The sequence below is a fragment of the Nyctereutes procyonoides genome, unplaced genomic scaffold (assembly GCF_905146905.1).
Source record: "Nyctereutes procyonoides isolate TBG_1078 unplaced genomic scaffold, NYPRO_anot_genome, whole genome shotgun sequence".
In the NCBI taxonomy this organism is placed as follows: Eukaryota; Metazoa; Chordata; class Mammalia; order Carnivora; family Canidae; genus Nyctereutes; species Nyctereutes procyonoides.
In genome coordinates, this window is record NW_026575043.1 from 39,796,447 (window position 1) to 39,817,591 (window position 21,145).

Below are 21,145 nucleotides of genomic sequence, written 5' to 3' on the forward strand. Positions count from 1 at the left end.
TCCTGTATTTCCTCCCAACAGACATTGGGCACCCACTACGCCCTAGGAAGGGCGCAGGTGCGTAAGGAGAGAGACCCACCAGCACAGAATGAAGTGCCCTTTGAATCCTCATCACTTCGTGAGACAGGTGCTGCTGTCCCGAGTGCACGTATTAGGGAACGGGCTCTGTTGAACAGAGGCTTCAGAACAGCCAGGAGCCACCAGAACACACAACCGGGGAGCTGAGGTCTCGAATTCGAACTCGGGTCCGCCCCGGCGCCCCGCCCGGAAGCCGCCCACTGCGCGCGTGGCTCGGGGCAGCCGAGGCGCGCGGCGCCGGGAATCCCGAGCGGAGTTGGAAGCCGGGCCCGTTCATTTGCATGCTAATACCCAGAATGCTTTTCCCCGCACACCGCTTCTCTTAATGGAAGCGCTCAGTTTGGAACCGTGGAAAGTTTGGAACACATACTTTGCTCCCTCTTTGCAACTGTGGGAACTTCCTCCCCGCGCACGCGGTGCCCGCAGCCCCGGGCTCCGAGCCGGCTGGTGGCGGCCGCCAGCACTTCCCCGGCAGGCGGACCTCGGCATCCAACCCGCGCGCGGCAGCATCCCCAGGCCCGCCGGGGACAAAGCGCCCTGGCCTGCCGGCGGGGCCCCGGCTGGAGCGCTCGGCGACTCTCTGGGTTGCGGGCGCTGGGGATGCTCCCGGCCTCGGGAGGCTTTACGGCGCTCCCCGGGCCCGCCAGTACCCCCGGCTGTCTGGGGGCTGCCGGGGTGCGCGGAGCCACCCCCGTTCCTGTCCACCGCCCTTGCCTCTGTGTGGTCGTTTCCCCGAGCCAGTGACTTCCCGCTCCCCGGGGCACAAAGCTCAACGTGTGGCGGTCTGGGAGAAGGGCTGGACGGTGGCCTCCTCTCCGCAGCTCTCCCGGGCACGCAGCCCCCTCGGTTCGGCCAGTGAGAGGGGTGCAGCAGCAGCAGCTCCGGAGGCTCGGCCTGCCCCCGGCCAGGACCCCGGGCCCTCGCTGGCGCTGCGAGCGGGAAGGCGGTCGCGGGCGACTTCTGGGGATTTGGCGCATCAAAGTGGGGCTCCGAAGGGTAACCGACGCCCGCCCGACTTACGGGTGCACACCACAGGCTGGGGGGCCCGGGTCTGCACCCCTCGGTCCCTCACCCCTTCCTCCCGTCCGCTCGCCGCCACTCTCGGCGGGGAGGGAGGGACAGCGGGAGCTGGTTTGCTGGCTAGGCGCTTCGTTTGCATTGGTCCGGGGGGGCTGAGACTGCAGCCCCCGGCCCCGAGGGCGGGGTGGGGAGGCGGGGGCCGGACGGGGGCTCAGTCTGCGCCAGCATTGGCGGAGCTGGGGAATGGGGAGGGGGGGCAGGAAGCGGGGGGAGCGGAGCTGCGGGGGGGGGTGTATAAATAGGGAAGGGGGGACGTGCATCCTCGGCTGGGTGAGGGGGGGGGGCGCTCGGCACAAAGAAAGTGGAAAGTTTGCAGCGCGGGGCGGCCCGGACCAGGGATCCGGGTGCGCACGTGCAGGGCCGGGGGCGCCGGGTGCCCCCCACGCCGAGCTCGCCGTTTCTTTTTTTTTGCCTTGCAAGCGAGAGGGGGGGGTGTTGTTGGTATCGCCCCCTCCTTCTCCTCCCCCCAGGGGTGAAAGTGCAAGAGGAAGTGCAGCCGCTGCCATCTTTCCTCCGCTCCGAACACACGGAGGCCGGGGCCGCAGCGCCGCCGCTCCGCCGCCGCCTTCGCCCGGCCCCGGGAAGGGCCCACCCAGCCGCCGCCACTGCCCGCTCGCTCCAGCGTTCGCCGTCGCCACCGCCCGCCAGGCTCCGGGACCAGGCCCGCGCTGCCGCCCCCGTGCACGCCCCGCCGCCGCCGCCTTCGCCTTTTGTTTCCTCCGCTCCGGCGCCCCCGCCCCGGCTCGCGCTTTGCAGGGGACGCAGCGCGCGCCCCCAGCGGGCCCGGGAAAGCCGCGGCGCGCGCGCGCACGCCTGCGCGGCAGACCCCTCCGCCTCCTCCCCGCGCGCGCGCGCCCCTTTTGGCTGCGCGCCGGCGCCGCCTGGCGGGCGGGAGGGGAGGTGGCAGGCGCGTTTGCGGGAGGGGCGCACCTCTTTGCTCGCGTACCCCCCGGAGGTAGACCTAGAAGGGGAGGCGGGCAGGCGGCGAGGAGAGAGGAGCGCTCGGTCCAGCAGGGGTGGGGGCAGCTATGTGGGAGGTGGTGCGCCCTGCGGTCTAGACAGTCCGATCCGGGCAGGGGGCGTGTGCGCTCGGCGCACCTGCGAGACTACAGAGCCGCGGGCCGGCACGTGTGGGGAGTGTAGATCCGTCCGCTGCGCCAGGCTTCTCGCTGCCTAGGGGAAGGGAGGGGGGCGGGCGAGCGAGCGCCGCGGCCGGGTTTGTGGGGAGGGGGCGGCGGCCATGGAGCGGGTGAACGACGCTTCCTGCGGCCCATCGGGCTGCTACACCTACCAGGTGAGCAGGCACAGCACCGAGATGCTGCACAACCTGAACCAGCAGCGCAAAAACGGCGGGCGCTTCTGCGACGTGCTCCTGCGGGTGGGCGACGAGAGCTTCCCCGCGCACCGCGCCGTGCTGGCCGCCTGCAGCGAGTACTTTGAGTCGGTGTTCAGCGCCCAGTTGGGCGACGGCGGAGCTGCTGACGGGGGTCCCGCTGACGTGGGGGGCGCAGCGGCGGCCCCAGGCGGCGGGGCTGGGGGCAGCCGGGAGCTGGAGATGCACACCATAAGCTCCAAGGTGTTCGGGGACATCCTGGACTTCGCGTACACTTCCCGCATCGTGGTTCGCCTGGAGAGCTTCCCCGAGCTCATGACGGCTGCCAAGTTCCTACTGATGAGGTCGGTCATTGAGATCTGTCAGGAAGTCATCAAACAGTCTAATGTGCAGATCCTGGTGCCCCCTGCCCGGGCAGACATCATGCTCTTTCGTCCCCCTGGGACCTCGGACTTGGGCTTCCCTTTGGACATGACCAACGGGGCAGCCTTGGCAGCCAACAGCAATGGCATCGCAGGCAGCATGCAGCCCGAGGAGGAGGCAGCCCGGGCTGCTGGTGCAGCCATTGCGAGCCAAGCCTCCCTGCCTGTGTTACCTGGGGTGGACCGCTTGCCCATGGTGGCTGGACCCCTGTCCCCCCAACTGCTGACTTCCCCGTTCCCCAATGTGGCATCCAGTGCCCCTCCCCTGACTGGCAAGCGAGGCCGGGGCCGCCCACGGAAGGCCAACCTGCTGGACTCAATGTTCGGGTCCCCAGGGGGCCTGAGGGAGGCGGGCATCCTTCCATGTGGCCTGTGTGGGAAGGTGTTCACTGATGCCAACCGGCTCCGGCAGCATGAGGCCCAGCATGGTGTCACCAGCCTCCAGCTGGGCTATATCGACCTTCCTCCACCCAGGCTGGGTGAGAATGGGCTCCCCATCTCTGAGGACCCCGATGGCCCCCGAAAGAGGAGCCGGACCAGGAAGCAGGTGGCATGTGAGATCTGCGGCAAGATCTTCCGTGACGTGTACCATCTCAATCGGCACAAGCTTTCCCACTCGGGAGAGAAGCCCTATTCTTGCCCGGTGTGTGGGCTGCGGTTCAAGAGAAAAGATCGCATGTCCTACCATGTGCGGTCCCACGATGGGTCGGTGGGCAAGCCCTACATCTGCCAGAGCTGTGGGAAAGGCTTCTCCAGGTGAGGAATAGTGCCCCCTACCCCGTGACCTGTTCTCTTCCTGGCTCATGGGACAGTTTCTTGCTGAGATTTGGGATGTGTGGGATTTGTGGGGGTCACTCGATCCTCTAGGGCCACATCAGGTTTGGGGAGAGTATTTTGGCCCCGGTTGTGTGGCCAAGAGCTGCTTTCTCTTCCTGCAGGGAAGTTCTCTGGCACTAGGCGTGCCCTACTGTCTGTCTTCCTTTGGGCCTTTTGGGAAGGGGCTGGATTCCTCAGGCCACAGCCACCGGGCCTCACCATTCTTCTCCCTGGGCTCCCTTTGTGTTTCTGGCACCAGGCGTGGGGCCCCCTCTGGGGACTGGAGGCTTTTCCTCCAGCGACTTTCCCTGCTTGAATGGCTGCCCAGGGAGGGAGTGAAACAAGTGCATCTGGGACTCCTTATACTCCATGCTACTAAATCCTCCCCCCTCCCCAGGCACCAGCCATCCTGGGTAGGCAGACTCAAGCTTCGGCCCTCACACCTCCTGGGATCATGGAGCACAGAGTTCTGCACCGAGTCTCTTAGCACCAAAATCTTTGACCTACTCCGACCTGGTGGTTCCAGAGCCTAACTGAACCCAGTGATGCCCTTTATGCTTTCAGGACAGAGAGGGTGTGTTTTTAGAGTCACTTTTTAGCGAGCCTGATAGGGAACTGAAGACTTGTCTGGGAGCAGAGGGTTATTTTGCTTTTCCTTGTAAGATAATATTCAGAATAAAAGGCTGGTTTTAACTTGCCTGGATACTGAGGAGTTTGTGTGTCTGTGAACCTACGGATGGAGAACTCCCTTGGAGGGGCCCCAGCCAGGAACCAGTCTTACCGGTCAGGCAGCCCCTGCCCACCTGCTCCACGGGCATCTGGTTTACCAGCCCAGCTGGGGACTTAAGGCTCTATCCTGTGGCCTCTGGGGACTGAATTCCATCCGGGTGGCATTCATTGGCTGCCCTGGTGGGAGAGGCTGGGGGAGGGGAACACTCAGTTTCTAAGGGGCTTTAGTCTGGACAATGAATCACACATACCCCCTTCCAGAAAGGCTGCAGTGCAGCCTTGTCTCATTCTAAAGCCACCTCCCCTGGTCCCAGAAATCATTTGAGCTTCTGGGGGTGGGGGTTGGGGGGGAAATGGGTAGGCAAGGTCAGAGACAAACACTCACTTCCCTTCCCCCTCTAGAGAAAAACAGGGCAGAGAGGCCTGGGCCTGTGGAGCTGGGTGGTGACTTTGTCTTTGTTGGGATGGGATGGGGAAGAGGGAGTCCTCTCCATGGGAAGGGGGGGGGTATGTGTGTGTGTGTAGGTAGGTAGGGGTCGGGGGTCTGGCCAGGTTTCTGGCCCCATTTTTAAGGTCTTGTTTTAAAGTGTCTCTTGGTTCTCTTTTCCAGGCCTGATCACTTGAATGGACATATCAAGCAGGTGCACACTTCTGAGCGGCCTCACAAGTGTCAGGTAGGGGTCGGGGCCGGGACGAGATGGGCTGAAAGAGAATGCTGCTGTTCTCCCAGCCCAGCCACAAGCCAGCTGATGTGTGTGCTGGGCCGCTAACTGACCACCACTGCTGTGCACACCTCCCCCTCTGTCCCTCCAGCCTCCATATGCTTTCCTCCTTTGTTCTTCCCCCCTGGCCCCCTCCCCCCCACCGCTGATGTCCCTCCTTCCTGGTTGCTGGGTCCTGGTTCCCACCCTGTCTCTGTCTTCGCTCTTTTGCTTGGCTTTCCTCTCCTGGCATTTGCCAGCTCCTTGGACGGTGGGCCACGTTGCACAAGTGTCGTCCTGGGGGCACTGGCTCCCCATTGGGCCTGGCTTCTGGTTCCCAGCAGTTTGCAGGAGCCACTGCGGAAAGGGAAGGGTTTGTAAAGAGCTCCTGGTGGTCCAGCTAACAGCTCTTTCCCTTGTCAGCCAGGCAGGCTGACTTTCTGGGGTCCCCTGAGTTCAGGGCATGAGGGGTGGCAGTGGGAATGACAGCAAAGGAGGACAAGAGTGAATGGTCTCGTTCACTGGCACCTGTTTAACCCATCTGAGCCATGTGTGCAAGCAGCCAGGGCTTCTGAGGACTGGAGAGGAAGGTGGTTTCCTCTCCTGGTGAGCTCTGTGTAGCAGGGAAGGCTGGGCAAAAGTCTCACCCTTGGTGTGTCTGTTTCAACAGTATCTGGGGGCCCTTTGGTACCCAGGAAATTGAATTTCCTCTCCTGGCCACTGAGCATTCCTGTGTGGAACACCTGTATCTTCTCCTTGGCTATCTTCCCTCCCCTGCCACGTTCCCGCCATCCAAGGGGGAGAGAGTAGGGGGGGGTGCTTGTTATAGCTTCTGGTAGAGTAACGTGCTTCTCTTATCCTGTTGGTGGCAAGGAGGGAGGGGTTCAGGGAGACCTGCAGGGAGGAACGGATGTGCTGTAGGTAGGGCAGCCAGCCCCCAGGGCCCAGGTGTGGATGCTGTTCACAGCCAGCCAGGCGGCCTCCCCTGAGGACAATGACCTAGGGTGGGCATGCTGGGATCCATCTGTGCCTTGCTGCCTTCTCTCTGTCTCTGAGTCTCTCATCACAGAGCACATTGTGACTCTCCCAGGTAGTGTGCTGAGCAGCCTGGCAGAGTAGGAGGAGCCCAGAGGGCAGTGGGGGTGAGCCCGGTGGCCGAGGGGGGTAACCTGCACTCTCTGCCCTTTTTCCAGGTGTGGGTTGGGAGCAGCAGCGGCCTGCCGCCCCTGGAATCTCTTCCTAGCGACCTGCCATCATGGGACTTTGCCCAGCCTGCTTTGTGGAGGTCGTCCCATTCGGTTCCTGACACCGCCTTTTCCCTTTCTCTAAAAAAATCATTCCCAGCCCTCGAAAACCTGGGCCCAGCACACTCCAGCAGCGCTCTCTTCTGCCCAGCCCCGCCGGGATATCTGAGGCAGGGCTGGACTGCCTCAGAGGGCAGCCGGGCCTTTACCCAGTGGCCTGTAGGCTAGCCGGGGCCTCCCCAGAGAGGGTTTTCTGTGGAGGGGAACGGGAATGGCGGTTGCTCTGAGACCCCTGCTTTTGGGAGAGGCCAGCAAAATGGTTCCTGCCCACCATGCCCAGCTCCTTCCTGTGTGATTTGTAGTCTTTCCCAGCTCAGGGACCCCAGGGGTAGTAAGGAGCTCCTTTCTGGGTCCCCCCACAGGCTGTAGGTTTCTTTCTGGGTTCTCTTGCTTTTTTCTCCCCCCTTTAACAGTTGGCACCCCTAGGTATCTGTCCTTGCCTGGGTGATTTTAGGGGTTGGTGCTTTCCCAAGAACTAAGTCACGGGCTTACGTGCTTCTCCCTCCCTTAGCATCACCTCCCGTAAGGTGTGGGCTTTGGCTATCCCCCTCCCTCCTCTAAGGATGAGTCCCCCTCCAGAGGAGATTGGGTCAACCTGTGCCGCCCTTGTCCCTTCCCACTCAGACAGGTCCTGCTTTTATTTCTGGCTAGTGAGTTAGACTTTTGTGTTTTTGAGGTTTATTAGCAGGTCTGCTCAGGAACTAGACTAACCAGTAGCTTTATATTGGATCACCCCAGTATATTGTTTTGGGGGCTGATAAAGCAGGTGTAGACCCCACCTTAGATCCCAGTGATATGCCCTTTAGCCCCCTGCCCCCAGCCTCCACGGGGGTCACAGGAGTGATGATAAAAGTTTTCATTCTAACATTTGAGGCTTTGTGTGTTTTGTCTTTGATCTCTGTCATAACACTGACATCATTGTCCCTTGGTGTACGTAACGAGCCCACTCCTGCCCTGCTCCTCCAACATTTACAGACCTGCAGCCCCTACCTCCAGCCCCATTAGCCAGAACTCCCCTAAGGATGAGCCAGCAGGTGCAGACATGCTGGGCTGTCTGGGCTGGCTGGCCAGTGTGCCTGGGCTTGGTTAAACAACAGGGGCATGAGTTTTACATGGTGTGTATTCTGAAAGCATCAGAGGTGAAGAGATAGCTCTCTGGGCATTGGTTCCCTGGGTAAGAGCTGGGCCCGAGCTATACCTCTCCACCCCTCCTAATACCACAGATGACAGAAGGGGCCAGTTATGGACACTGGTGCCCCAGCTTGAGTGAAAAGACCATCTGAGTGTCGGGGCATGAAGCCTCAGGCTTGGCAGTGACACACACATCTCCCCAGGGCTTGGCCTGAGTGCCCCTCACTGGCTCAGATGTCTCAGGCACTGCTAGCCTAATAACTACAATGGGGCTGGGCCATCTCCCCCACATGGAGTTCAGCCTGAAGCCAAGAGACTAGAGCAACTCAAGACCTCTCCTGTTACTTGTAGTGGCCTCACTTCTCAGGGGCTAGTTGGGATGGTTTGGGCTGGGGTAGCTCATTAGAGAAGGGATTAATTGAATTGGGAACAAGGGAGCTGACAGCCCCAAGAAGAAAGGGACCAGCGAGGCCAATGGCCTTGGGCCTCCATGTATTGCCTTTACTCTTCCAGGGCTATAAAAAAGACTGCTTAAGACCACACCCCCATCCCCCCACAAAAGCCACCAAAGGTTGGCTGTGCACTAGTGGCCCTGATACCATTTGGGCACCATTCCTGAGTTGCTTAACCCTGGGGAGGAAAAGCTTTAGGAATTCTGGGATGGGGAGAAACTGTTAGGGGAGTGAAGGGAGTATGGCTGGGACTCAGTATTGAATGGGAAAGATCAGAGGAGACCCAAGCTCAGGGTGGCTGGGCTGGGACCTGGCAGATGTGCTCCTAACAACAGGCTGTCTGTGCACAGGGCCGAGGGGGAGGTGGTGGCCATTCCAAACATCAGTGGTGATCAGAGCATGCTATGCTGGCCCACTCCTGTCCCATCAGGGTCGCACTGTCTTCTCTCTGTCTCCAGGATGAGAAGCGCCTTTCTCCCGAGTTCCCCCAGTATATAGATTTTAGGTATCCCCTTCTTTGAGATCTCTCTTTTGGCCACTCTTCTGTGTTGTGTGACCAAGCTCTTTATGTTCTGTGTTGTCTAAACTTCTGACAGGCCTAGACTCGGACTTACACTTTGACAATTCCCCACCAAAACTCTAGGGACTGTAGCCATGAAGGGTCACTTCTGGCACAGAGAAGCCAACTCCAGCTTGGCTTTGTAATATAGTGAAAGTTTTTGTTGTGTTTGTGGGAGGTTTTTCCCCAGCAGCAGATTTACATTCCTAATTATGTTTGCTCAGGGTAAAGTTAGCTTTCATTCCTTCAGAGATAATCAATGGAAGAGGGAGGGGGTGGGGGAAGTCGGCTTGGTCTGAGATTTTAATTTTGCCTAGCTAATCCCTCAAATGGATAATCCACTTGTGGATAATTGAAGTTTGGCTGTCCATTATCTTTAGGTAGCACAATATGACAGGCTGTGCTTTAAAGGACAGACCCCAAAGGAGGTTGGCAGGAGAAACAAGGCATCGCTTTCACATCCTTCTAGTGGCGCCTCTCCCAGGGACCACAGAAGTTGGAATTCTGAATGTGTGCTTTCACATTTCTTACACCTTGTCCATGTTTGGTTCCTTTGAGATCTTAGGCGTTGACCACACTGCCTCTCATTGTTGGAGGGCTGGTCCTCAGGTCACTGGTTGGCAAAGCTGGCAAATTATCCCCAGATAATTGTCAGGTGTACCCCTCTCTCCCCGGGGTGTTTTTGGCACCCTTGCTCTGGTTTACAGGCAGGTGGGCTGGGTGGAAGATGGAATCCCCCACACACACTTTTGCTGGTGATTGGGTCCAGAAGTCTGACTGAGGAGGGGCCCACCTGTGCCCAAGACCCAAGTGCCTATGATGTTTCCTAAGTCACCTGTGTTCGAGTTTCTCTGCACAAATGCTGTCACCTCTCCCTTTCTGGGGAGTCCTGGCCACCCTGCACTGTGTTAGAAAGTATAAGTACCCTTCCCTCACCAGAAGCTATCCCTGCTGAGTCTGGAAATGGGCAGAGCACAGGCACAAGGGGCTGGTTCATATTCCAGCCATCTTGTATCCCCTCTCGGCCTCTGTCCGCCTGGCTATAAAGTGGTAAGGGACAAATACCTCAGGGAAGCTGGGAGGGGAAGCAGGGTACTGGCCAGCAGCTGAGTCGTGTACTTCAGGCAAATCATTCTCCAAACTCAGTTTCCTCATTTGTCAAATGAATAAACTCAATGTGTAAAACAGATAAAGGCAGTATTTCATTAGCATAAGGTGTTCTGTTCAGATATGCAGCCATTTCTTAAGAGACAATGACTGAGAGCCAGAGAGCCTGTCCTGATGCACACAGACATTGGGGATTGGAGTAGGAACAGCAGCATCTTTGGCCTCCACAGTATCGCATACACTGGTTTCTCACTTTGAGCATGTACAGTAAGGAGATAAACATTTGTACGTGGTAATGGCGTTCAGACATTTACCTCGAGGTCTCGGGATCTCAGGAAGTGCTTCTGTTAGCAGGAACAGCTCCATTCTAGTGACCTAATGGGGTGGTGGGTCTTCAGTAGGTTAACATTTGCTCTGAAGGTGAATGTTGCTTTCTCTTGGGAGTTCTAAAATAGTTAAACACACACACATACACACATAGAACAATGAATCAAACTTAACGTGAAACTCTGAAACATCTCCATGGAATCCAAATAGTTTTTAAACTCTCCAGACTGAACTCCCTCAAGGACTTCCCTGACATTCTGTGACCTCCAAGGCTGGAGTACCTGAGCAAACCTCCAGATGAGGAAGGACTGTTGTGGGGAGGTCAGGGACTGAGACTGAGTCAAGTAAGCCCTCAGGTATAGGAAATACCTGAGGACCTGGGGCTGCCTCCCAGGGCTCTGGTGCTGACCCACAGCTCCTGAGTCATCTGCTCCTGGGATCTGGCTAGGATTTGGTGCTCATACCACAGCTTTCTATGGCCACACTCTTTGAGAGTGAGAACCAGCGTGCCTCAGAGGGCTCCTATAAGGATGGATTGCATGGGATCAGTGTCTCTGAAAGGCTAACCATGGTGCCTGCCTGGCATAGAATGCGTATTAGATCAATGTGGGGTGGTATCATTCTTGTTATTACCAGCACTTCCCCAGCTTGACATCATAAATGCTTCTGAATCATGTGGCCTTCTTTCTCTCTGCTAATTCTCACGTTAGCAGAATTGCTAACGTGCTATCATTTTATGGGCTGCTTTCTCAATACAAACTCACAAGAATATTACAAGGAGTAATTTCTGTGCTTTGTCCTGCCTTCGCTTTCATTCCCCTGTGGCCAAGACTAACGTCACTTTTGAATAAAGTGGATAAATTGAATTCTTTGTATAAAGCAAGTAGGGAAAATCCAGGATGGAGAACAGGAAGACTGGTCTGTTCATATGCCAATTTACTTCTGTAAGTTCAGTTATAGTCCGTCCAACTAAAGTCAGTTCTTCATGTTTAAGAATGAATGAATGCCTCATCTTTATTTTGTAAAGGAGTGTGAAACTTAGTGTACCATGTTCTGGGCATGTTGTAGTAACCACTTGGAACCAAGAATTCCAACTCAAGTGTCTCATGAGGGGGCATCATGGGAAATAAGAGCAACTTACTTGCCATTCTGGGGAGAAAGTGTGGGCAGCACGTAAAGCTCTCTTTATACAGGGATTCAGCTCTCTTTATACAGGGATTCCATGTGTTGGTCCAAAACATTGTTTCCTGGTGTGCTTGGTGGGGAGTCAGGAGTGGAATGCCAGTTTTCACCTCATTCTGTTTTCCTTTCTGCCCTCAGACCTGCAATGCTTCTTTCGCCACTCGAGACCGGCTGCGCTCCCACCTGGCTTGTCATGAAGATAAGGTGCCCTGCCAGGTGTGTGGGAAGTACTTGCGGGCAGCGTACATGGCAGACCACCTGAAGAAGCACAGTGAGGGACCCAGCAACTTCTGCAGCATCTGTAACCGAGGTAATCTCCTTGCTATTTCCTCACTTCCAGGGGATGGGCCTGAGCTTGCATGGGAGGCCAGGGGTGTCTTGATCACCTTGCCTCAGACTCCACTCCTTGCACAGCTGGCCCTCCCTTCCCACTGAACAATAAACACCTTCATTGCCCAGCTAGCTACACCTCTTCCTTTCCATACTTGGAATGCTTGGAATAGGAGTTCCCAAGAGATCAGCAAATGGCAACAGAAGGAGAGTACTGTTTCCAAACCTGGGCTCATAACATGTGCTGTGTGGATGGCAGGATGGATATATTTTGTAGATACCACGGAACTCCTGAGGTTGGTAGGAGAGGCATTAGGCACTGAAAAGTAGGAAAAAGGCGGTCCTGCTTGAGGGCTTTTGCTGGCTGATTCACTGGCATGTGAACTTCAACAACCAAGGAAGGAGGTTGAGTCTGGAGATGGACAAGGGGCAGAAAGTTTCTAACGAACGGTCAGAAAAGAGCCCAAACCCAGGTAGACTGTGGTCTTGATGAGACAGGAAGGTGGAAGGTGCTCTGAGCAGGTCAGCGCGCTTGAGGCTGAGGTTGGCCTAGGTGTGGTCTGGCTCTGTGGCCTCAGTGCTGTCGTGATGAAGTCAGGCCTGCCCCTGAGCTTCTGCCAAGGCTTTTTGGTGGTTGGAGGGCTAAGGTTTGTGTTGTGCAAGCACAGTGTCAGTGGAGGAGGCCTGCGCCGTATCTGTGCTGAAGGAGGTCGGGGCAGCTGTCTGTGGTGGGTGTGAAGATGCTTTTGCATGGTGCGCTTGCTTTGGCCAGGTGGGGACGTTGCTGGGAAGTCCTTTCTTCTGGGACAGTGTCGTCCCAGTGCCTCTGGAAGTCTTGGGTATGGCTTAGTGGATTGAGGACTGAGGTGGTTAGGGGATCCAGTGTTTAGTCCACACCCCTCCTACCTGGCCCTACTCTGTTACCTTGAGCTCTCCCTTTCCCTTTCTAAGCCTCGGTTTCTTCGTCACTTAAGAGGGGTTAAGAACACCCCACCTTGCCCACCGCCTAGGGTGGTTGTGATGATCCCAGGAGACAAGGTAGGTCAAAGTTCTCTGAACTCCCCGCAAGAAGCTACCCACTTGGGAAGTCCCGGCCTTATGCTTTGTAACCATGTTAGGAAAGACACAGCTGGCTGACACTCTGGTATGGACCAGGCACAACACCCTTGCAGTCTTGGCTGGAGTCTCTGGGTGCCTGTGCTGTCTCCACATGCCCTGAGGTCACTGGTAGAGAAAGACTGCTGAGTAGCTGAGTGTTCTTCATGCCCTGGAGCTGGGTCCCTCTCTGGGATTGCACACCTGGAGTTTGCCATGAAGGCCATAGACATTGATGTTTGTACCACCAGGAAACCTGCTATGATAGCGGGGGAGGCGGTAATAAAAACTGCTTAAGCTTCCGTCCTATTTTCTGACATGTCAGTCGAACCCTTTCTGGCAGGAGCTTCCCCTGAATAGTGAGCAGTGGGATTGTGTGTGCAGGGAGTTATCAGGCTGTGGCTGACCATCTTGACCGTGGCTGCCCCAGCTCTAGAAAAAGATGGTTTCTTATCTGGTTTCATCCTAACCTGGCTTCCTGACAGCACCCCTCTCCCCCTGGCTCCTCACAAATAACTAAACCTGCAATGTGCAGTCAGCAGGTGCTTGATAAAGTTTTCAAGCCTAAGTTCTCCATCTGAGAACTGAGGTCAGAGACCAGAGGCAGGAAACCAGTGAGAGCGGAGAAGGATGTTAATGATGAAACTCAGAAAAAAAAAAAGAAAAAGAAACTCAGAGCTTAGCTCAGATTGCAGAGTGGGGCAAGAACTGGACGGGAGGCCCAGGGCCAGAGCCCCCGGGGGCCCAGCTCAGGAGGAAAGAAGAGCTGAGAGCAGCAGGGAACAGCAGGGAAAGTCGACCCAGTTAGGAGACAGCTGATGTGGCAAAGCCAACAACTGTTGTATGTCGAGACTTGGGCAGCAGCCACAGGCCATGTGACCGGTCTGGGGGAACCAGAAGAGTCAAACCAGAGCCCACCTTTTCTCAGTAAAGCCAAGACTATATCTGGATTATAGGCTAAACACCTTTGAGTCCTAGAGTCAGAATGGGAAATCCCATTCCTTCAAGAAGACAAAAGAGGGCTCTGGTCCAGCCCTCCCTAGGCATACAGAAGGAAAGAACAATTTTGATCTTTATCAGAAGAGAAGGATCAAGCTTCTACCTCAAGACTTATTTGTTGGGCAGAAATAGGAGGAGATGACTCCTGAGGAAAAAAAAAGAAAAAGAAAAAGGAGGAAGAGGAAGGTAGTTTGTCCAGGAAAAGGATAAGGATACCAAAGACATCAAGACCCTGGAGTCAGAATGCAGAAAACTGAATCATCCTTCATCCTGCCCACCACCAAGGCTTTGATACAGGAAGAGGTGCACAAATAAATGAATGTACACTTATCTCCACAAGGGTTCAAGCAAAGGCTGATGTCAGCCAGATGGTCAGATGGCTGACGTTGGATCAGGTGCCCTTTCAACCCCCTTCAATCCCAACAGTTCTCAAGCATTCGACTTAACTGCTTATAGATCTGCCAGTCTGCCATGCAAATGACTCTTGCCCATGAAGAATAAGAAGAACAGAGGCAGCCTGGCTGCTCTAGCCCCACATTTGAGACAGATGACTTTGTCTTTGTCTTAGAGACATACCAATACCAGGATGTGGGTCATACCATCTGTAGAGGAAGATAACTTGTAGTGGAAGGAGTTAACAATGGCTAGAAAGGCTTGTTTCCCTATTTGCAAATCAAGGAAATGAGTTGAGTTGAATGGTGGAAAGGAGAGAAGGACCTGGTAAATCACCATGATTTTCCTCCTTCCTTTGTAAATTATTGGAAATCTGCCTTTGACAGAATGACAGTTCAACATTTGAACTCCAACATCATTGGTTAAAGGTAGAAGCCTTCTCTTTGGTCAGAGGTGAGCATACAAGTTGTCACCTGTGCCAGTCATGAACACAGATAGCCTGCCATTCCCCTGGACTGAGCTAATACAAACCTACTTAGTATCTCCCTCCAGCACAGCTCTGTTGGGCAAGACCCGATCAGAGTTTGGACAAGAAGAAAGCAGTCCCTGACCCCTGTGTGGACGTAAAACTTGCAAAAGGAGATTTGCTTCTGGAGTGCAAATTCCAGCATACTAAGCAAGAAAATGCAGTGGAGGATCCGTACTTATAAATTTGGTTATAAATTCTTCATCTCTGGAGTGCAAGGGAGGGTGGTTTGTTGGTTGTAGTGAAGTCACAAGTGTGCTCACTGCCTTCATCCTTCTGGTGCCTGGATCAAGCTGCATCTTTGGTTCTTGGTTAATCAGGGGTGAATGCGTAGGTGAGTTCAGAATTCCAGCTACATATTTCTGGCTTCAAAGATGTGTTCTTCTCAGAAACTCGACTTCTGTTTTATCCCAACACTTGGCTGCTGAGTTGCTCTGTGTTTAAGTTCTGGGCTTTAAGTGGCAGCTGTGGATCTACTCCTACCACCCTGCCATGTGGTTTTGCTATAGATAGTACAATCTGCAGCTGGGGTAAAGTCAAGAGGACCTAGCCATGTGTTTTTCAGGAAAACACAGCAGATTTTCATTGAGCGTCTGCTGTATTCCCCTAGTATAGCTCTTTCCACAAGGAGTAAATATGATTCTTGGTGCTCCTTTCCTCCTTTCCCATCCCTTTTCATCTCAGTGGACCTGTTCTGGTACACTGTGGAGAGGGCTTCACACCACTGTAGAGGCTCTACAGGGACTATAAAACAAACAAAAATCCCTTTTTTTAAAAAAAAGTATTTATTCATAAGAGACAGAGAGAGAGAGGCAGAGACACAGAGGGAGAACCAGGCTTCCTGCAAGGAGCCCGACGTGGGACTCAATCCCAGATCCTGGGATCACGCCCTGAGCTGAAGGCAGATGCTTAACCACCAAGCCACCCAGGTGTCCCAGAAAATCCCCTTTAAAGTGGAGTTCTGGTGTCATTCGAAAGTCCTGATATCTTATGCTGGTTGCCAGGGGCCACAGCACCAATCCCAGGGGCAGGGCTAAGGTCCTCTTTCCTGTTAGTCTTATATCCTCATTCCTGACAACAGCCCTCCCTCTTAGGAATGTTTATATGGGACCTTTTTTTTTTTTTTTTTTTAAGATTTTTATTTACTCATGAGAGACACAGAGAGGCAGAGACACAGGCAGAGAGAGAAGCAGGCTCCATGCAGGGAGCCCGATGTGGGACTAGATCCCGGGTCCCCAGCATCACGCTCTGGGCCAAAGGCAGGTGCCAAACCGCTGAGCCACCCAGGTACCCCTATATGGGACCCTCTTAAGCCAGTCTGTCCCCTGTGATTGACCCCAGACAGTCTACTGAGTCACAGCACAGGACAGGTCACTCTACTAGGCAGGGTAGGACACCAGTAACTGGACCAGCCGGTCTGTAAAGTAGCTGTATTAGGAAAGAAAGGACAATTCACTTAGTCCTTCTTTCCTTCAAAACCATCAACTGCTATCATCAGAGGAGTATTTGTTAAATAAGCTTTCCACAGTTTAGCTCCTGTCTGCTAGTGGCTTCCATTCTAACCCACCAATATGGCAGAGAAACACAGAAGTGTAAACGGTGATAATGAACCTACTGCTGAAATCTAAGGGATGTCCCCAGGGCCAGGGCCCATTGAAGAGTTTGCTCAGTGCTTAAGGACCACATAGTGGCACGTGTCCTGGGGTTGGACTCCATGCTCTGCCATATAGTAGCTGCACATGTGCCTGCAAGTTACTTAACCTTACCAACCCTCTTATTTCTTCATCTATGAAACAAGTATACTAATAATTCCCAGCTCATAGGGTGGCTGGGGGAATTCTACAGAATAATGCGCGTGGTGTGTTGGGCGCTGGCACACCATTATCTCTTGCTGAAAGTGAACCTTTATTACTGTTCCAGCAGTATTTGGAAGGCCATGCCAAATCAGATTTTTTAAAACAAGTCTTGTGCAGACATTACACAGTACTCTGCAGCCTCTGACCTATTAAAAGTGGATCCCACTGTTATCCTAGAACTGTAATTTTAGAGGGGGAATAAAAAGCACTTGAGAATGTGTCAACCACATCTGGAGTAGATTAAAGGGCACTAGCACTCCAAGTGGACCTTATGCTAAAACGCTTTAGTTCCTGCTGAAGGCGTCTTTTGATCCTTGACCATGGTGCAGTTGGAGGACACAACTTCCTGCAAAACCCAAGTCAGTATCCCTTGACTGGCCTACCTGGTTTCATGTCTACAGACTTGGCAGCTGGTGTGGAAATGGGCCCAAGATCTGTTCTTCCCAGCCTGAGATACTGCATGGGTCAAACTGACCGGAGCTTCTCGGTTGGGCTGCTGCAGTTTCAAGATGGCTGGATTGCCCCTCCTCCAAAATAAAGACAAAGATGATCTCTGTTTCTTCCTTAAGTGAAACTGATGGATGCTCCAAAACCAAACCAAAAAGATGACTGTGAATAAGAGCTGACTGAGCCCCTTTTACATGATGTGCTATTTCTGTTGTTCCTCAAACGGTCTGAAGAGTTATTAAATCCAGTTATTCTGAAAGTGAGAAAATTAGCAAAATAGAACATGTCCTGCTAGGTAGAAGAAGGGAGACTCCTGGAGCCATTCCTTTGGGATTTCATCTTGCCTCCATCTGGTTTGTTGTGCATTTACCTTTACAAGTGTTAAGCAGGCATTCTGTTGATTGGAGTCTTGTGGCTGCCCTTGAGCCTCATGACTTTTCTGACTACATTTCTAGCTGCAGTCTCTGCAGTTGACCTGGGGCTGTGGGACATCTCCAACCTCTCACTACTGAAGCATCAAGCAAGCCTAGAGGCATTTGGCCTCTAGCACTGGCAGGAGCAGGATCTCAGGTCATCCCTCCAGGCAGCTGGGCTGGGTCCTCCACCACAGCCTTGCAGAGTGGGCTCTGCAGAGAAGCCAATTTGAGGACAGTGCCACCTATCCTGAGCCAGGTGGCTCCTGTGGTTGCAGCCGTTTTTGAGCCAACAAGGGGGCCCCTTCTAGGTGCAACTGACCTGGGAATGCTAGCCAGAGCGGCCAGAGGAGAGGCATGGGGGAAGCAGAGAGGTATCTCTGTGCTGGCCGCGGGATCTCATCTCCTTTTGTCTTGTTTAGGTTTCTCCTCTGCCTCCTACTTAAAGGTCCATGTTAAAACCCACCACGGTGTTCCCCTTCCCCAGGTCTCCAGGCACCAGGAGCCCATCCCGAATGGGGGAGCAGCGTTCCACTGCGCCAGGACCTATGGCAACAAAGGCAAGCGACCCCTTGCTCTGCACTTTGCTTCTCTGCGCAGACTGTGTTGTGGGGGCGCTGGGCTGGGCGTGGGGAGGCGGGAAGGCTGCCGGCTTGCTGGCCGCCTCAAGGAGGCTTTGAGATCTGAGTGGCAGTGGCCTCCAGGACGAAAGTCACAGTGGGTATCTCACTCCAGGGCAGTGAGTGAGGCTTTAGGGCACTGCCAAGATCCAGCCCCCGCCTCCTCTTCCCTAGCCCTCCTCCCTTGTTCCAGGCCAGCCCTCACTGTCTGGAGCCCTGCAGGGATGCCCCGGGCCCAAGGCTGGAAGAGGAGCCCTGCATGATGAGTCACTCTGGGCCTGTCCATTGCCTGTGGCCCTTTAAGGATGGTGTGGAGCTGCGCTGAATGCTTTATTTTCCTTCGACCCTGTGGACAAGGGGGAGCCGAGGGCTGGCTTCCCCCTCTATAGGGGTGACTGGTTGCTGTGAGCGGCCCTTTCTGGAGGGCCTCTGGCTGCGTTTGTGAGATGCATGGCAATAAATGAGCTATGTGACTGCCTCTGACTTGGAGTTGGTCTGCAGAGAGTTCCCTAGGCCCCACCTTCACTTGTTGATTCAGGTTGTTCTGTGGTATTTGAAGTTGTTGCCTTGGGGATGATGCCAGGGGCTTGGCAGATGGCAGAAATGGCAGAGATGGCATGCTCCACGCTCCCATCACAGAGCTCCCTTCCCGGCATGGCTCTCTGAATCCAGGCAGGAAGCTGCTGATTGGTGGAGGACTGCAGTGTGGGCAGGGCAAGGCAGAGTGATGAGGATTGTCTCGAGGCCCAGCTTGTCCTGAGCCCTGTGTGGGGACAGTTAGCTGACTGAGTTGTTCAAAGTTGCTTTTTAATCTCTATGCTTTGGCTGCTCGGCCCTGGATGGGTTTCGGCAGAAAGAAGGCGGTTAGGACAGGGCTTGTGTTTTTGCAGCATTGGGAAAAGGATTGGCTTCTGTTTCAGCCGTCAGTGGGCTCCGCGGGTTGAGGACCTCTCGGCTCTGGTTCTGCCTTGCTAGAGTGCAGCTAGTCTGGTGTGGAGGTGAGGCCATTGATGTACCTGCTCAGCATCCTCAGAACAGCCGTCTTACCCCCAGGGGCAGCCAACAAAGTGCCTAGGAGCTGGGGGTCCTTGAGTTGTTCTGGATGGAAGCAGCGGAGGCCCCCTCTCTATACCCTCTTCTTGAAGCAGGCTGAGATGGTGGTGAGCGATACACGTGCACCTGCATGAAGAGTCCGCGGCGAGGGAGGCTGGCAGACCCAGGGCCCTGCTGTCTCACCCCGTAGGCACACCAGGCTCCCAGACTGAGCAGCTGAACCTCCGTAGGTTCTGCCAGGGTGGTGGCTGGCCATCCGCTGCCCTCCACAGGCCTGTGAGCTGGCCCTTCCCGACCCCTCCAGGAGGAGGCATCTCCAAAGCCTGGCCTCATCTTTCCTATGTGTTTTGTTTTTTCCTAGAAGGCCAGAAATGCTCACATCAGGATCCGATTGAGAGCTCCGACTCCTATGGTGACCTCTCGGACGCCAGTGACCTGAAGACGCCTGAGAAGCAGAGCACCAATGGCTCCTTCTCCTGTGACATGGCAGTCCCCAAAAACAAAATGGAGTCTGACGGGGAGAAGAAGTACCCTTGCCCTGAATGCGGGAGCTTCTTCCGCTCTAAGTCCTACTTGAACAAACACATCCAGAAGGTGCATGTCCGGGCCCTTGGGGGCCCTCTGGGGGACCTGGGTCCTGCCCTCGGTTCACCTTTCTCTCCCCAGCAGAACATGTCTCTTCTCGAGTCGTTTGGGTTTCAGATTGTCCAGTCGGCGTTTGCATCATCTTTAGTAGATCCTGAGGTTGACCAGCAGCCCATGGGGCCTGAGGGGAAGTGAGGCAGATGCTGTGTCCCCACAGAAATGGCCACTGGGGACTGCTGAGAAATGCTGTGAATGCGGAGGGAAGTTATGTCTTTGGGTTCTGTAGCTGAGAGATTTTTATTCGTTTTTAACTCCCCGTTCTCCCCACCCTGTCACCCCACCCACTCCCTTTCCACCACCCATCCCTCAGTGGTCTTTAGAAATAGATTCTCATCTGATACCCTGCAGGAATACCTGCAAGACCTGGTATGGGATAAGGGCAGAAAACACTACATAGGCCTCCAAGGCAACACCAGTCTCGGTTTCTCTAATGGGCGGAAGCTGGAGTTCCTGGTGCTCAATTCTTAGTGACCCCAATCCCAAACCCACACCTGATGGCATTCTGGGACTTCAGTGATTCGGGTCCCTTCCCCCTTCTCATATCCCTCAAGAGAAACCACATTAGGGTCTCCACCCACTTACACAATGCTGATGCCCAACTGTTTTTGAAGGAAGCTGGAAGCCTACAGCATCCCATGGACCATGGGGTGAGTGTCCTCCTAGAGCCCCTGAGCTTGACCCTTGACCTGGAGGGCCCCAGACCTTTCTGAGCCCTACCTGGAGGTAGTATTTTGCTACTAGGACAAGCTCAGCTATTGAGGACACACCACCCCAAATTCCAGTTCTTACGTGATTTTAACCATTCAACTTGCTGTTGGGTTTTAATTCTCTAATTATTATTATTATTGTTATTATTTTTTAGGACCAGTTGTAGTGAATTGCTACTGAAAGCTATCCCAGGTGATACAGAGCTCTTTGTAAACCGCAGTCACACGTTAGGGTTAGTATTAAACTTTGTTTAGATGTATCATAATTAACTTGGCTAGTTGATTGTTTGAGGTCTATGGAAGAAATAGTTTTATGCAAAATTTTAAAAATGCCAGTCTGGTCAGGGAGGTATAGGGGGTTTCAGTGTTGTTGGTAGCCAGGAAGGAAGGAGAGCTGGCAGGTGGGGACCTTGTGTACCTCGGCTGTGTCACATGTGAGCAGGCCCAGGTTGACCTGGTGATGTGAATTGATCTGATCAGACTGTATTAAAAACGTTAGTACATTACTGTATCTGCTCCCCTGAGTCCAGTTTTTCAGCCTTGGGTGGGGGGCCCTTTGGGACCCAGAGGGTGGGCATCTGGGGGGTGGGATCCCAGGAGACCTCTCTTCCTCCTCATTGTACCCACTGCACTGGGACTGATAGGTGCACGTTCCCACTGAGGATTCAGCTGCTGGCATTCACCCATTTGTTCAACAAATATTCACTCCTTATCTCTACTGCTGTGTGCCAGCCCCAGCCTCAGACACCCTTGGTGAGCAGAACATCCTCATGAAGCTTATTAGGAAAGAGACAGTTAACAAATAGGCAGATTTAACCATGAGTTCAGGTAACAAAACAT

General features: G+C 54.4%; 1 protein-coding gene and 1 long non-coding RNA gene across 6 annotated transcripts in view; one reads left to right on the top strand and one right to left on the bottom strand.

The window, feature by feature from the left end:
• The first annotated feature begins 1,691 nt into the window (after nucleotides 1–1,691).
• Nucleotides 1,692–20,816, top strand: PATZ1 (POZ/BTB and AT hook containing zinc finger 1). Of its 4 annotated transcripts, none has more exons than XM_055322052.1 (5): nucleotides 1,696–3,669; nucleotides 5,069–5,132; nucleotides 11,360–11,531; nucleotides 17,768–17,840; nucleotides 19,315–19,489. In XM_055322052.1, exons 1-5 carry the CDS (start codon nucleotides 2,399–2,401, stop codon nucleotides 19,346–19,348), a joined length of 1,614 nt encoding a protein of 537 aa, XP_055178027.1. In that variant the 5' UTR covers nucleotides 1,696–2,398; the 3' UTR covers nucleotides 19,349–19,489. The 4 variants fall into 4 exon arrangements, with proteins under 4 accessions (XP_055178028.1, XP_055178027.1, XP_055178025.1 ...); XM_055322050.1 differs by having other exon boundaries at nucleotides 1,698–3,669; nucleotides 17,703–17,840; nucleotides 19,315–20,816; XM_055322051.1 differs by lacking the exon at nucleotides 17,768–17,840 and having other exon boundaries at nucleotides 2,107–3,669; nucleotides 19,315–20,816.
• Nucleotides 9,604–21,145, bottom strand: part of LOC129507564 (uncharacterized) — a 33,904-nt gene continuing 22,362 nt past the window's right edge. Inside the window, exon 3 of one of the 2 annotated variants that reach the window (XR_008664033.1) lies at nucleotides 9,604–10,158. This is a non-coding gene — a long non-coding RNA (uncharacterized LOC129507564). Of the gene's footprint in view, nucleotides 10,159–19,712; nucleotides 19,785–21,145 lie in introns of those variants that run through there. The other variant, XR_008664034.1, reaches the window with a different exon arrangement.